The sequence below is a fragment of the Vidua chalybeata genome, chromosome 1 (assembly GCF_026979565.1).
Source record: "Vidua chalybeata isolate OUT-0048 chromosome 1, bVidCha1 merged haplotype, whole genome shotgun sequence".
Taxonomy (NCBI): Eukaryota; Metazoa; Chordata; class Aves; order Passeriformes; family Viduidae; genus Vidua; species Vidua chalybeata.
In genome coordinates, this window is record NC_071530.1 from 143,720,621 (window position 1) to 143,735,893 (window position 15,273).

At 37.4% G+C, this 15,273-nt stretch overlaps 1 protein-coding gene across 5 annotated transcripts in view; it reads right to left on the bottom strand.

The window, feature by feature from the left end:
• CYRIB (CYFIP related Rac1 interactor B) overlaps positions 1-15,273 on the bottom strand; it is a 95,573-nt gene that overhangs the window by 5,015 nt on the left and 75,285 nt on the right. For 3 of the 5 annotated variants that reach the window (XM_053954672.1, XM_053954680.1, XM_053954656.1), the window contains 7 exons: positions 10,997-11,079; positions 5,111-5,232; positions 3,336-3,441; positions 2,188-2,324; positions 1,489-1,566; positions 1,278-1,394; positions 97-176 (listed from right to left, as the gene is read on the bottom strand). In XM_053954672.1, coding sequence (XP_053810647.1) covers positions 97-176; positions 1,278-1,394; positions 1,489-1,566; positions 2,188-2,324; positions 3,336-3,441; positions 5,111-5,232; positions 10,997-11,069 — 713 coding nt within the window. In that variant the 5' untranslated portion in view covers positions 11,070-11,079. Of the gene's footprint in view, positions 1-96; positions 177-1,277; positions 1,395-1,488; positions 1,567-2,187; positions 2,325-3,335; positions 3,442-5,110; positions 5,233-10,996; positions 11,080-12,087; positions 12,173-15,273 lie in introns of those variants that run through there. The other 2 variants (XM_053954688.1, XM_053954664.1) reach the window with 2 other exon arrangements.

Here is a 15,273-nt window from a genome sequence, read left to right on the forward strand (position 1 = left end):
TCCTAATTACTCCAATTATATTTCTTTCATGCATCAGAAGTCAGGTCTGAAACAGAGAGGTGACTCACACCCAACCCAAGCAGTGTTGGTACTCACGGGGTTTCCAGCATGACCCTGCACACACTGGCCATGGTGCTTAAGCAATCTGTTGTATTCTCTATTGGTAAATTTTTATTCTGCAAAAGAAGGTGAACAGTTTCCACAATTCAATTACTGTGAAATATTATACTACAAAACCCAAGTCAAATCAGTTATCTGCTGGCATAGCAGTGTGGAGCAATTAAAACCATCAACACAACTATGGTAAATCAGGTAGTCTTGCAATGTTTTCTTTAAATATTATCATACAGATTAGCAATTTACAGAGCAAATGCTACCACATGGGTTTTGCCTGCTTGTTTGTAGCCAAGGAACTACACCCTTGACATGACTGACTTTTGGAAAGTTTTGAAGGAATCATCATCTAACCTGCTCCTTCAAAGACAAAAATTTCTATAGCCAAATATATTCATCTGCTGTAATAGCGAAACTTAAAATTGTGGCAGACAACCATCACAAATAAATGTAAGATAAGACAGTTTTCTTAAGGCATTTCAAGCACAAAGCAGAACTCAGAGAAAAAAAAAACATTAAAAGACAGATGTAATCATGTAATGTAAAATTATTTTCTATGAGAAATAGTGAGCATTCTTTGCACATAAGCCAAAAATCGCCACAGTTACCAGAAGGCAAGGGCAGTACTTGCAGGGATTGGATTTTACAACCAATATTTATTTAGGTAGTCAAGGATAAATAGGGATGATTTCAATCAACATGCTGAAATACTTTTCCAATTCAGGTTCCTTCTCCCTTTTGCAATAATGTAGTATACTTGACTTTACACAGTGTAACAAGAGTCTTGGGAAGGAGAAGAGGAAGCTACATTTCAATTCCATTCAAGCAGAGAGAATCAAGCTGTTTCCCTTTCAATTTTCTGAAATTTCTGCTCTAAACCACCACCACAGTGCAGGCAAAATACCTGTCCCAGCTTGAGGAAAGCCATCACTGCTGATGTGACATTATCCATTAAATTTTGGGGATGCATACACCTGGCTGGCCTAGCTGGAGTCCCTAACTCTACAGCATCTGGGAAAGACACGTTATATTTTTTGAGGCTCCAAAGCCCAAGTTTTATTTCTAGATGCCAGATTAGGCATGGTCGAGGTTGTGTTGCCCATTATGTCTGTCCCTGCAGTGCTGTGAAGCACATTATCCGAGCCATAAATTTATACTCTTACCTCTGACACAAACTTTGTTGTGGCATCACTTAAGGTTTTCAACATTGGCGTCGCTTCAGCGTAAAATAAAGACATTCTGTTTGCCAACTCATTATTTACTTCATTTTCTCCCTCTGCCTAAAAAACAGAAGAAAGGGTTTAGTTGTTCTGTACATGGAGAAGAGAGGTGGTAGAAGAAGACTACATTTCATCTTATCCAAGGGTTACCTACTGGGACATTGTTAATCCTCATACGGCTCAGAGTTCTTCTATAGTAGCTGAAGTCATTCTGTATAGCAGGATTTGTCATCTACGTAGATATGGAAGTAAGAGAGTTGTGACAAATTCAAGAGAAGTAAGGACAAGTCTTCATAAAATATAATACACCCAACAAGAAAATATTCAACTTCCTGAAGTGAAGCAAAAAGGCCTGTGACATGTTTGGAACTGGTAAGCACAACATAAAGCTTTCTGGTTTCCCAGATTCAGAACAAGCTCTAGCAGGAATGAGAAAAGGAACAATCTCCTAAATACAAGTTGGAAATTAGTAGGCTGAAAAAAATTGCTTTGCTAATTTGACTCCAAGGATCAGACCAGCAAATTAATTATCATTTCAGCTTAGTTCTTTGTACATAGCAAGAAAATAGCTGGACTATGACTGCACACAAGCTGAAAGCAGAAGCATTATCCCAAGAGATATGCCGAATTTGGGTGAAGAAATATGATTAATGTGAGCTGAAATACAAGTGCCTAAAGCTAATATGATATTTCATCTGCTTTCCAGTTTAATCTAACTCTAGGTCACGAGAGCAAGCCAAGCATATTGGATATTTGAGTATCCACTGCACATTCTATTCCAGAACAGAACACAACCCAGATTGCTTCAGTAAACACACTTTTTTTTCCAGCCCTTCTGATTACAAGCTCTTACCTTGAGCTCATCAAATCGGAGTGTGAAGTGAAGAATTTCTGCAAACTGCTTAGCAAGAGCCTGCTCTCGCTCCAGGTGCTGTGTTGGGGAGTACGGAGTGCTCGTCAGGGCTCCCAGCAGGCCCCGCAGTCCTGCCTCTGCAACCACACGAGAGGAGTTTGCAACACACAACTGCACCTGCTTCTTGGATCAGTATTGGCTGCTATTCTGCATGCTAGACTTTAAATACACAGCTGCCAAAATACATGGTGGTTAATAATAAAGGGACTTGATGAATTGCTCATCTATGTGTCAACTGCTGTCATATTTACATACAAATTGCTGTACAGACCAGGTCCCATCAGCACTGACAGCCACAAAAAAGAACTTCTTGAAAAGTTCTACTCAAGCTTTGTCTGCAACATTTGTGTAGAACATATTTCAATAACCTGTATTAGCAGACTTCAGCCTTCAGGAGAACACAGAATTCAAGAGGCACATAGCTGTAAGCAGAAGTCATACCTTATTTAAGATAAATTTATAATCCAGCTTCCTGTTCATCTTGAGAAAAATATCTCACCCATCTTAAAAAGAAGAACTTGCCTGCAACAAGTTTCCATGTTTTAAATACATTTTTTTACAAACTATGCTAATAAACTTGATTAGAAGTGAGATAACAACAGAAAGCTGGTGAAAAACAAGTCTCATAGGTTTTATCAGCATAGCCATCACATCAGTGAGTTTCAGAAGAGGCATGAAGCACCATCTCAAGTATTGCATGTGTATGAACCAAGATCAGGCATTTCCACACGGCAAATTATTTCTGGTGTTTAGGGAGGAATAATACAGTCTCTTTTAAATAGTCTTGGTATCAGAAACACTGACAGAATTAGTTCCTGATTATTTAGTTCACTAATTTCCAGTCAATCAGCTGGTTACTGCTTTCCTGAGTTACTAAAGGAGTAGAGGAAGAGTAACAAGGATGATCCCATTCTCTCTCCCCTCTCAGATACCCACTGAAGCAAGATTGCTGTCATCCAGTGTATGGAGGAATCTGTGCAATATGAGCTCTTTTCCACAAAGGAGTTGACCTAGATGTGATCACATCTGAATATGCCAAATATACTAATTAAGACAAAAAATCCCCAAGTTATCACCTTTCCACTTACCTAGTCTTTGAGAAAATTCATAGAATTTCTTTAGTTTGCCTACTAGTGGAACAACTGCACCCCATGCCTTCTCTTGCAGCTTCTCATCATTTGGATGCTGTATTGCCTTAAATTAGATAAAGAGAAAAGTATGCTTGGATTGGGAATAACTGATGCACTGCTGATAAAACAACCCCAAATAACAAAACACAAAAAACCAAAACACCTATGCAAGACAATTGTTTGAAGAGCTAAAAATTAAAAATCTACCTACTAAGAAGTTTTCAGTTGAGAGACAAGCATGTACTAACCCATGTCTGTTCCAAAAAGGTCTAAAAATTTGTGTTGAAAGTAAGCATCCTGAACAGGAAAACAACTTGGAGAGAGTATAAAGAAATGGTTAAAAATCAAATTACTCAGATAAGAAAAATTACATAACCAGACCTAGTTAATTAAAATTAACAGCTTAACTGTGCTTACTCCAAGGAAAAAAAAAATAGTGATCAAAGCCACATCTTAATGTTGGTATCTATCACTAATTCCCAAATTTGCAAAGAAAAAAAATTGCTGTGAAATTCAGGCTAACTATTACAGCAGGAACATTTAAGTATAATCAACAATATAAAGCACCACCAGTACACAGCATATACCACAGCTTTGAAGGATATATTTATAGACTTTGTCTTCACAGTACACTTTCCAGACATATAATACCTTAAATTCAACCTCTCCAGTCAGCAACTGAAAATATACTAAGAAAACAGAAATAAAAATGCTCATAACTCTCCTGCAGCATTTTCACTGTCAACCTCTTGATTTCAAGAACTGTTTCAGTCAACTGTGGGCTGTGGCTTGCAGCACACTCATCTCTGGTCCTAGAGAGTTTCCTTCTTGCCATGTCTACCTCCTCTCAGAGGAGTATCTCTCATTTCTCCATGGCATCCGCACACACACATTCCTGCCTAATCCTACAGCCTGTCCCTAGTGTAACACACTCCTTTCCTTGAAGAACAAGTAAGGCATCATCCCTCCTAAGGGTTGTGTGTGACACAGTCATCCTTCTTAAACCTACCTTAGCGATTCCATGGAGAGAAAAACTCTCAAAGCTGAATGGCTTTAAGTATCTCAAATTGCTATGGAGTGAATAGAGACTCCTCCTATCTAATACTATTTTTTAAGAATATCTTACAGTGAGTAACTCCTTCCTTCATGAGCAAAGCAGCCCCCATTGCTGCATGTGAGGAAGAAAGAGGGTTGGGTGAATATTTATTCCACCCTTTATTAAACAAAGGAAAGATGGAGTGACATTCTGTACAGGAACTTTGCTTCTGTTCTAAACATCTACTTTAGTAAATAAAAGCCAATTAAAAGGGATTGAAAATTAGATGCTTTTTGTGTCAGGATTACCAAACCAGGCTTCTCCAGTTACTATATAAGAGGATGTCAACATTACTCAGTATTGCACTGTAGTCACACCACACTCTTTCCAAATCCACTATTAACTCAAGACGAGCTTATGTGGGAACACAAAAAAAAATCAGTATTAATAATACCCCAAAAACTCTGAGAAGCATAATTTGCTATTACATATGTGGATTAATATGATTGAAACAAGCAACATCTGTTTTGCTGTTAAAAAGAAACATTCCAGAGCAGAAATTCAAGACAGTGATTTTAAAAGACAACATGCTCTGCCAAAACAGCTTCTGCAAGCAAAGTTAAACCCCAGCAGTATTTGGTTAGGATCAGACAATGAACAACCACAGGCTGTGCACAATTGTAACGCTCTAGCTCACCTCTCGTATTTCATGGCCAGCTCCTCTATATGACTGCAAGTCTTCCAGTATTCCTTCTGCATCCTTTAACACTACATTCACCTGATTATAAATTTCCTTTTCAGATTCTGTAGGTTGGGCATCTAAACAGCAGAACATGTTAAATGTATATATATTTATTTTTAACAACAGCATGGAATTCAATAGGCACACCATCACCTACAGGACAAATTCTTCATGCAGCAACTCATCAAGAATTTTCATTCTCTGAAGAGCTACTACAATTTATAAGGAACTCCAAGAGACTAATTGTATTCATTTTAGTAGTCTCTTCATTTACCATCCCAAAAATTCACCTGGATTCTATCTTCTTGACTTATTTAAAACAGAGTTCAGAGAAGAAATCCTGATGAGTTGTCTTTATCATATAATCTCACCTTGGGGTGCAGTAGAGGCTCACTGGAAGAAACTTAGATAATCACTCAAAAGACATGCTCACTGCAGATAGCACAGGAGGTATCCATGTCTATTTTAATCTAGAAACACTGCATCAGATTACTTTCTATCTTGTCTGCCTCATCTTTAACTGCTTGGAAAAGGAGCCATATATTTTACTTCTAAATATATTTAATTCTTAAAACATATTCTTTACTGTACTCATCGCACAATCAGAGCTGAGAACAAAAAGATCTAGTGTGAGCTTGTGAAGGGCTTTTTCTTTTTTTGTCCCCTGTCTTTAAATGTCTGTTTTCCATTTTCTTCTAATTAGCTAAGGGCTTCCCAAAAGTATACTGGGTCATAATTTTAAAAAGCTACATGTACATTTTTAAAGCAATGTGATTCTGTAAAAAGAATGTTTTGAGAAGAATCAACAAAAGGTTTTAACCTTTAAAAACAATCACCTAGGACAAGTATCTCAGACATGGTTTACCTGAAATAAATTTTTTTTCTTTTAAAATGCTGATGGAAGCTATAAGGTTAGTTCCTTTAAGACTCATTAAAAAAAAAAAAAAAAAAAAAAGTTGTTAGTTACTAAAGCTCTTGTAAAAAAAAAAAAAAAAAAAAACACTTCTCTGTTAACATGGGCGAAATATGTTATGGAAGAAATATCACTGCATTTTAGTCCATTATTTCCAATGCCAAAATGAGGGTATTAACAATAGATTATTTTTTATAGTGACAGACAGAAACTATCTAAGGACAATATATCCTCATGACTTTGTGCAGTTTGAAGAGTCTGGAAAATGTCTTTCTAGAAGTGCTTCCCATGGAAGTTAGGTACATCTTTACATATGAAACAAAACTCCCACACACACTAGAAGAACACAAGAGAAAACAAAGTTTGTATTAGGAGAAAATAAATTTCATATACATTGCCTGTCTGGTTTTTGCGGTAATTTTTTCATAATACCTCTTATTTTTATAGTTTAGTGCATAAAGAATGGGCATTATTAGCAAATATGCCTATATATAGACCTTGCAACAGTTTAACTGGTATTTTGAGAAACATCAAGAATTAGCACAGGTTCAAAAGAACCTGGTCACTCCTTTGAAAATAAATAAATAAAAGAGCACCACATTGATTAGGCATCGAGTAAAAGTGGCCAGTGCTTTTCAGATCATCACAAAGGTCACATAATTTTGAAAGCTGCTGAAGACTGCTGTAAGAAATGAAGACAAAAAATGAGGGAAAAGAGCAGACAGGAAAGCACCAGCTGACTGGCAGCAGTTCATGCACAAACATGAAATGTTACAGTGAAATACAGACTAAGACATGAAGCTCTGTAGCATTCCAGATTGTGCTGTTAAATAATGCAATCAAGACTTGTCACTTGGATAGTCTCACACTGAGAACATCTCCTGCCTATTTAATTTTTCATGCCATTTTTTTCTTTACCCTGTGTAGTAAGGAGAGTTCATTTTTCAAGACTGGGAGGGGCAGAGCAGAAGGGACCAAAAGAATTCCTGCTCCTCGTTTCAAAACCCACCAACAAGCAGAACAGCTGCAGTACTATGACCCTCCATGTTTAGAAATGAAAATCATCTCCTAGATACAAATTTAGTGGTTTTCACTGGACAGCTGGCTAGGCAAATCAACACCATCATCACCTCTCTTAGTGGAGGATGTAAACAGCCAACTACTGTATTTCATTTCCTTAAAATGTTCCAGGTAACTTAAACCAATAGTTGATATTTAATTTGTTGGGGTGGTGGGGTTTTTAGTTTGTTTCGATTATTACAAACTGCAAAATATCAATCTATTTGAAAACCAAGTAGGTACTGAGTTATTTCTTTTGGTATATATTTCATTTTTGGTCAATCTAGTCCTCTCCAATAAAAGACATCCATAAACCTGATTTGTCCCAACTCATTTCCTCTGCCATCTCTAAAAAAGAGGTCAAATTTAAAAAGCAAATTTAAATTATTTTATAATCCCTTCACAAAACATTTAAGATGTTATTAGAATAGGGTTAAAAGGCATGATATAAAAAATCTTCAGGGACTAATGCTGGCTGACACAGAGCAAAATTGATTTGTTTCCCAGTGCTGGTCAGGGCATTGTATTCTGGAAGCCCATCACAGGGAAAAAAGAGGGAGAGGTCCCTTTTCCTAGGCACTGTTTTCATCTTGAACAGATGGAGGCAGCATTCCCATACTATGGGAATAGCACCCCTCAGTATGTACCTGAGGGCTCAAGCTACAGGACCTTCACTTGAGAATCACCAATTGTGGAACTCCTTTTCCCCAAGGTGGAGTGCACAGAGCAGGAAAGGGAGTTGCACTTCTGGAGTTACTCTTGACAGCTAAGAAAAAGCAGGCAGCAGTGCCAGGTATCCAAACAGAAGGATGAAGGAGATATACAATTCCATGGATTTCCCTTCTCCCCAGTCCATTTAAGCTCCTGCTACAAGGTTACAACAAGGCTGTGCCTTGATCAGCAATGCTTTCCATAGAAAGAACAAATCCAGTAAGCACATCACAGCTCACCCAGATGTTCTGAGGTTTGATATTGTGGCCACAGGAGCTGAGCCCTGGTTATTCAGGGCAACTTTACTATTTTTAATGCAATAGTAAGAAAAGACTGAGGTTCTGCAAGTAAATTGGAGTTCATCTTTAAATTAATTTGTGTTTAATCAGAATGTTACTGCACTAGATGCAATATAGAGTTCAGAACGCTCACACAGTAATGTATTAGAGACAGAAGAGGAGACTTGAAACAATATACAAACGCTGTTATGTGAATTGAATACTACAGAAGTGCGACAACATATTGCATGCGGGGAACACACACATTTAGTGACTATTAAAATAATATTTGGCTAGCCTACAGAACTAGTAGGGAGAGAAATTTGGGGTTAAAAGTTTACACTATACAGGAAACTATTTAAACTGAGATTTTTCCCAGGGAAGAACACATCAAGTCATCTGAAACTGTCTGGGACAAAACCCACAAACAAGGGGGAAAAAATGCCAGACTGCTGGAGATGAAATAATTTATTCATCTCTGTTGGCATTACTATGGAGAATGCTGTCTCTGTGGCTCCTCTGAAACCTGGCCAAGTCCTCTGGAGATAATGCAAGATACTGTCAGTGCTAGCTTGATATCACCATCTCAAAGTACACTGTATTTTAGCTACTATTCAAATCAGAAAATTTGGAAAGGATTTGCAACTGTGACAGTAATGACACCAATGTAAAAGCTGAGCTGTAAGTTTCCCACATTTTAGGTGGCTGTTTTATGCAAACAATATTGACCTGTGCACTTTGCTCATGTTCTAATGGCACTGCACAAACTTTAGAACACTCAAGACAACTATTTGTTTCAAACAGGTAAGGTGAAAAAGCCAAAGAAAAGCATAAGCTTAACCAGTGCAGAGGCAAGGAAAAGCCTACAGCTCATCATATTTTTTACATAGATTCTGATAATCACACCAATCACTGGCATCTAACACCAAGATAAACATCTGGCAGAAAAATAATGGTTAGAAGTCTAAAATTTGAAGTTTCTAGCACTACAAAGCTTTATGAACATTAGGTTTTAGTTCTTTATGGTACTATGTAAGAAACATTGGAGCCTGCTCACATACATGGATTTAAGATAAAAAAAAACTCCAAACTGCCTATTATTTAGTCAGGCGTAACACAGAATTGGCAAATTTGTTTTTAATACAGAGCTTACTTGTCCTTCCACACAAAACCACAACATTAAGTATCACAAGATTAAGTGCCAAGTCTTGAAGAAAGATCTTGGCTGTGTCAAAGCCAAGATCCTGTCAATGCAAGCTATCTGAAACAGAGGAGAAAGAAGCATGGATACACAGTATAGCAGCAGAAACAAATGCAGAACAGGGTCCAAAATGAACAAAGAACAGTCTAACAATTCAGCCATAATATAAGTCACCTAATTTGACTGCATATGAAAGCATTTAATGTCAGCAACCTGCTTACTCTCATGCCAAATCCTGTTCATGCTCAAAACATGCATTTTAAAACAAAACTGATAGCTAAAGAATCTGTATTTAGAAAGAAAAAATAAGCAATTTTTATTGCAATTTATTTTAGAACTATGCCTCTTCTATCTACCTAACGTGAATTTCATTTACTCCAATTAAATTTTCAATATTTGCAGATTAAGCTGGAGCTTCACAAGTCCAATGGCCTCATACATGATTTCTCCCACTTGACTAAATTTTACCTAATATGACAATATGCGAGATTGGTCTTGGCAAATTTTACTTTCTGATTTTTGAACACAGGCCTTGATAATCTTCCCTTTATGAATAATTTGTATGGCTAGCATCTTCCAATAACAATATATTCAGAAGAGACAAGTAATAAAAATTAACACAACAGGGTAAGAATTTAGAGAAGCTGTAACTTCAAGTGTCATTGAAGCAAAACCATATTTCTTCCAGCATTTGCTTCCATATTATAACTAATATAAAAAACTGCTACTGTTTCATCAAACAACTGAAAAGCAATTCAGGGGAAAAAAGATTTAATGCACCTCAAATTATACATATCATAATACTTCATCAGGTTTTTTTTTTTCATGTCATTCCATTGTACTCTATTACATGGTCAAAATGTACTTAAACATTAATCTTCTTATTTTATGCTTGCTGATGTACAGGTGGCTAAAGAAAGAGCACATCTCAAAATAAAGTAATTAAACATGCATAGCAGAAGCCAGCAACACTTACCTGCCATTCTTAGACTATACTGTATCATGCAACAAAAACCAAAAACAGAAATACTGACATATGTGAACCTTCTAGAACACCTGGCACTGATCAGACAAGCTACATGTCTCCTCTTTTCAAAATCAATTTCATCTCTATACACGTTGAGACTCCCTTTTAAGAAGGCATGAGGTTAAATTTCAGTGCCAGATCCAGTAAGGTTCACATAAACCTTTAACATGATGATGCCGGAGCTATGAGTAGCTGTTGTGAGCCAGTCTGTGCACGCAGCATTATTAAGTCATATCAGAAGTGATGAGAATCAGGTTTCATTTTCAGTTCTTCCTTTAAGGAGCATGGGACAAAACTCACAAATTTGAGTAAGTCAGTTGCAACTTCAGTAAGTCTCCAAATAATTACAACTATTCTTAACATTTTGATTAAAAGTAGGCAAAATTTTGGTTTAAAAAACAAGAACCAAATCAGGTTTCAACAGTTAAATTTAATTTGAAAGCCCTTCCTGAAATAAAGATTTTACATTTTAGGACCTGAGGATATTTTAGAACAGGTTATTGCTTTCTACCAAAATTTGCTGAACAATTATCCATAGCTCAGGCATGCAAAGCAGTTAGAAGGATGGCAAAATGAAAACATACATTTAGTACAAGACAAATGCAGTCTACTGCAGGCAAAGAGTAATAGATATATAAAATCATCTTCTCACTTTCAAAATCAAGGAAAAAATTTGGCCCCTGCTCAAGGTCTGTGCATGTCAAAACTTTTAGAAGGTTCCCCATGTTAAGGTACCTGCCAAGACAAGAATGAGAGAAAAGAAAATTTTCTTTTTATAAGAAAGAACAGCCCAAATGTAGTTGATTGAAGCAGTGGGAAAAGAAGACCAGAGAGTTCCATCAGGTACGAACCCGTCCTTCAGGCTGGGTGAAGGGACATCCCCACCTTGAGGAGGCACAGCTGGTGACCCCAGCAGTGCAGCTTTCCTGTAAGAAGTGACCGTGTCACCAACATCCTCAGAGCTCCCCCTTTGGGAAAGGGGCAGAATCCAACCAAAGGCTTTGTCAGGGACTGTTCTGTCCCAGTACACCCTAGCACCAGTGTCCTGAGCAGGAGTACTGCCTTGAGGGCCAAGTACCAGATTTGAAAGCATTAGCCATGCTGGATTTTAACCTGATGGGACAACAGAAGGAAAGAGCTTTAATTTTGTCAGCCCTTATAATTGTGTCAGAAGGCCATCATAGAAAACCGTATCACGATACATCATTTCAGTGTGCAGAAAACGCTAACAGAGATATGCCACATATCTTTTATACAAGGTGCTTAAAACATCTGTGAAACTCAGACAGTTTCACTTCAGACTTTCGGATGCAAAAAAAAAAAAATCACATTAATGGCACGATGAATGACCAAAGCAGGATCAGGAATGATTTAGCACTCACTCTTGTGTACGAGAGGATCACAGTGAACAACTGCTCAGCACAGATTACTATGGCATACTGACAGAATTTTTCATTTCATGATCATTTGATTTGCAGGCAGATGGATGGACATCACTGACCACAGAGACCCAAAATGACTAAGCACATGGAAAGAAAATTTACACAGCAGCATGATGGTGGCTTGGCTACTACTGGAGAGGGGGAAAAAGGAAAAAAAAAAAAAAAAGAACAGAAAAACCACATGCAACTCTTTCAAATTCCAACTTTGCAATTGAGTCCCCTGGCCTTCACTGCAGCAGGTATAAGCAACCCTACTGTTACCATTTGAAATGCACCAGCTGTGAAGGGCTGAGAGACTTACTTTCAAAATCCAAGAAAAAATGTGCTGCATTGTGGTCTATGTCCCTGGTTAGCACCTTAATGAGATTACCCATGCCAGCAAACCTAAAAATAAAAATGGCAAAATAATTTAGTTCCAATAACCATTTCCTATTTTAAGTACACGCCTGGGTCTCACTGGAGCAGGGCTCCCATTGCGTTTTGCACTCTGGATTCACTTCTGGTGGGGAGCATAACCTGTGCACTGTACAGTGCATTTCCACATCCCTTCTTCTTAGAGAGCAGCGATTGTTGAAAAACTGGAAAAGTTATAATCTTTGACAAAAACAAAGATGTGAATTACTGGCTCTTTTTCATCTCTGTTTAATACATATAAGGAACATGTGACCTATGATGACTGAGAAATTGTTTTGCGTAACTGCAGCACTCAGTGCCAGACAAACCCATTATTGTCTAGGACAAAAGGAATCTCAAATGGAACTGGTGTCATCATAGCACTTTTTTACTACCTCACTGTAATCCAAAACAGATTTCAGAAAGCCTCTCAGCAGTAGTCATCTGTGGCCAATGAACAGTTTTCCCATTAAATCATAGAGCTACAAGCAAAACAAAAGCTAGGCTTTTCCAAAACCAGGAGAAATATCAAGTTTCAACAGTTCTTCTTATGTTTGCTGTCACATCCCAGCTAAAAGAAATGAAAAGTGGAAGAAAAATTAAATAGTTGTTAGATGAGTTGAGATCAGAGAAATTATCAAAACAGTTTCAAATGTTACCACAATTTCAGAACTCAATACCTGCAGAAGGAGTATGAAAACTGCATTTCATAACAAAGCAGCCATTTCATTAACCTTCCCATGTTTTACAGAGGTTGAAAGTGTACCTACTAACCACTATTCTGAAATGCCAAGAGCTCACTAGAGTGCTGCTGCAAGACACACCCAAAAATCTCAACACAAACAATAAAAAAACCCCAAATTTTCAAATTAGTCTAACTATACCAGCAAACAAGTATACGCTCTATTTTTTCCTGATTTTTTTCTTTTACTGAAGAATCATGTTTACCTGGAGGTAAGATAGCATGACACCAAGAATCTTTATTAAGAGTCAAGGAAACTGAAACAATGAGAACTCAAAACAAATTATTTGGCAAAACAAATTTTCAGAACCTGTGCTGACAGAATTTCTTGGTCAAACTAAGAACAGCATACGATTTATTTTGTGGGATCTGCAAGATTCAGCAACCAGACAAAGCTTGAGAAGGAAAGGGCAATTAATCCCAAATTGCTGAAAATAACCCAAGTGTTTGCTCTAACAACTTCTACAGAATGACCAAATGACTGTTAAGAATCTAGACTTTTAGCGCTGTGACTTGGAGTGTAACCCAGGTGACCACAGGGGACTCTGCACACAGCATGTCATCAGGAGGTGTGCGCTGGCTTTTTCATGTGTTCATTCTTGAAACTCAAGGAAATGCAAGACCTGCTTCCTAACAATGAACTTATTTCCTAGAAATTCAGATCAGACTTCTCAGCCTGTGAGAAGCATCTATTAAGTCAAGGAATTTTTAAATTAGGGTGTCCAGCTGAGACTCTTCTTGAAAACTAATCCATTAAAACATGGTTCTTCAAAGAGGCAGCTTTTCCAGGACTTCCTATCCCATAGCATGGCAAACTCTTTTAAAGCTACAACTGCACCAATGCTGTGTAAACACACAACAATAGAAAGCAGAGAAAATACTTTTTCATATCTCTCAAGTGTGTTCTGTAACACAGGACTGAATAAGCCACTTTGTATTACAGAGTTTTCCAGATTATGAATGTTCTTCTTGTTGGGGAGCAGACAGAGGCATCCTTAAACAAATATTTTCAACAGGGCCAATAAAAAAACAGAAGTAAAAGCCGCATAACAGTGACCCAGTTTATAGATTCAGATTTAAAAACCAAACTTCAATCTCAGAACAGCATATTACATATTTCAATTCCAACATTAACATCAAGCAGCAAACACATGGCAGTGAATAGTGATAATGGCCTAAAGAGAACTCCTATACCTGCAGTTACTGCTGTGCTTCAGCTGCACCATCCCCTCCTCCAACAAAATATTCTCCATATCTCAAAAAAATGTCTCTGTGTAGGTTTTGCCTTTGTTTTTTTTTGTTTTTTTTTTTTTTTTTTTTTTTTTTGATATTAACCAGACTCCAAAGAGTTTACAGGCTCATACACATGGCTTAAATACTGGATAACATTACTTGTGAAGGTCAGAGAAGGGGCATGCTTATAGGGTTGAAATATTTTGAAGCTAGGTTCACAGAAGAGCATGAAGGCACTGCAGAACAGATTGTTTCACTGAGCACCTACCACCTCCTAATACGAGTAGGGAGTTGGGGACTTGGTTTTGCAATACAAATACCTTCATCCCTCGGGAAAGTTTGCCAGGAAGAATACATGGTTTCTTTTCCAGGAGTTAAGTTTAACTTTACTTAATAATAAAAGTTTTGGCACTACAATGGAACAGTCAATGTGATATTCAAGTATAAGATGCAACTGATCTAAAGGTAACATCTCAGTGAAGAGCCTCCCAGAGCGAAGGAAAGAAATTGATGATAATAGATTAATTCAACTATGACAGCAGCAAGATGACAAAATGTGCTATAGGAATGTATTTCAATTTACATGAACACAAAGCTGCTTAAACACTTTTTCATAAATAAGTTCACAACAAACTTCTCACTTTGTGTGTTCATTATACTGAAAAAATCTTGATAAATTTTAGTCACATCAGAGTTTTGCACACAAGACTTGCAATCATATTTGCTTTCTTAACAGCAACACAGTCACTGTATATTCAAGTTTTATGGAGTGCATGGAAATCTAGCTGAAACTGGACTAACCCAGTATTTCTGAAATTTGAATCAAGAGGGACTGTAACATTTAATCAAGGATCTCAAGCATCCTCAAAACTGGAAAACCTCCTGTGTTTTAAGAACTGTAAAAACAACCATTTCTCCGAGCTGCAATCCAAAAAGACTTTAAGCCACGAAGAGCTTGAAAACTCAATTTAGATAGATATTGAGAAGATATAATTTCTCAAGCACTTTTTTGGAGGATGCTTTCTCTCAGCTTAGCATTCCAGGTAATGAATGCAAGAGCCGAAAGGTCAGAATCTACTCTTCTGACAAAGCTAAGCACTTCCTTCTTGAGCTCTGAAA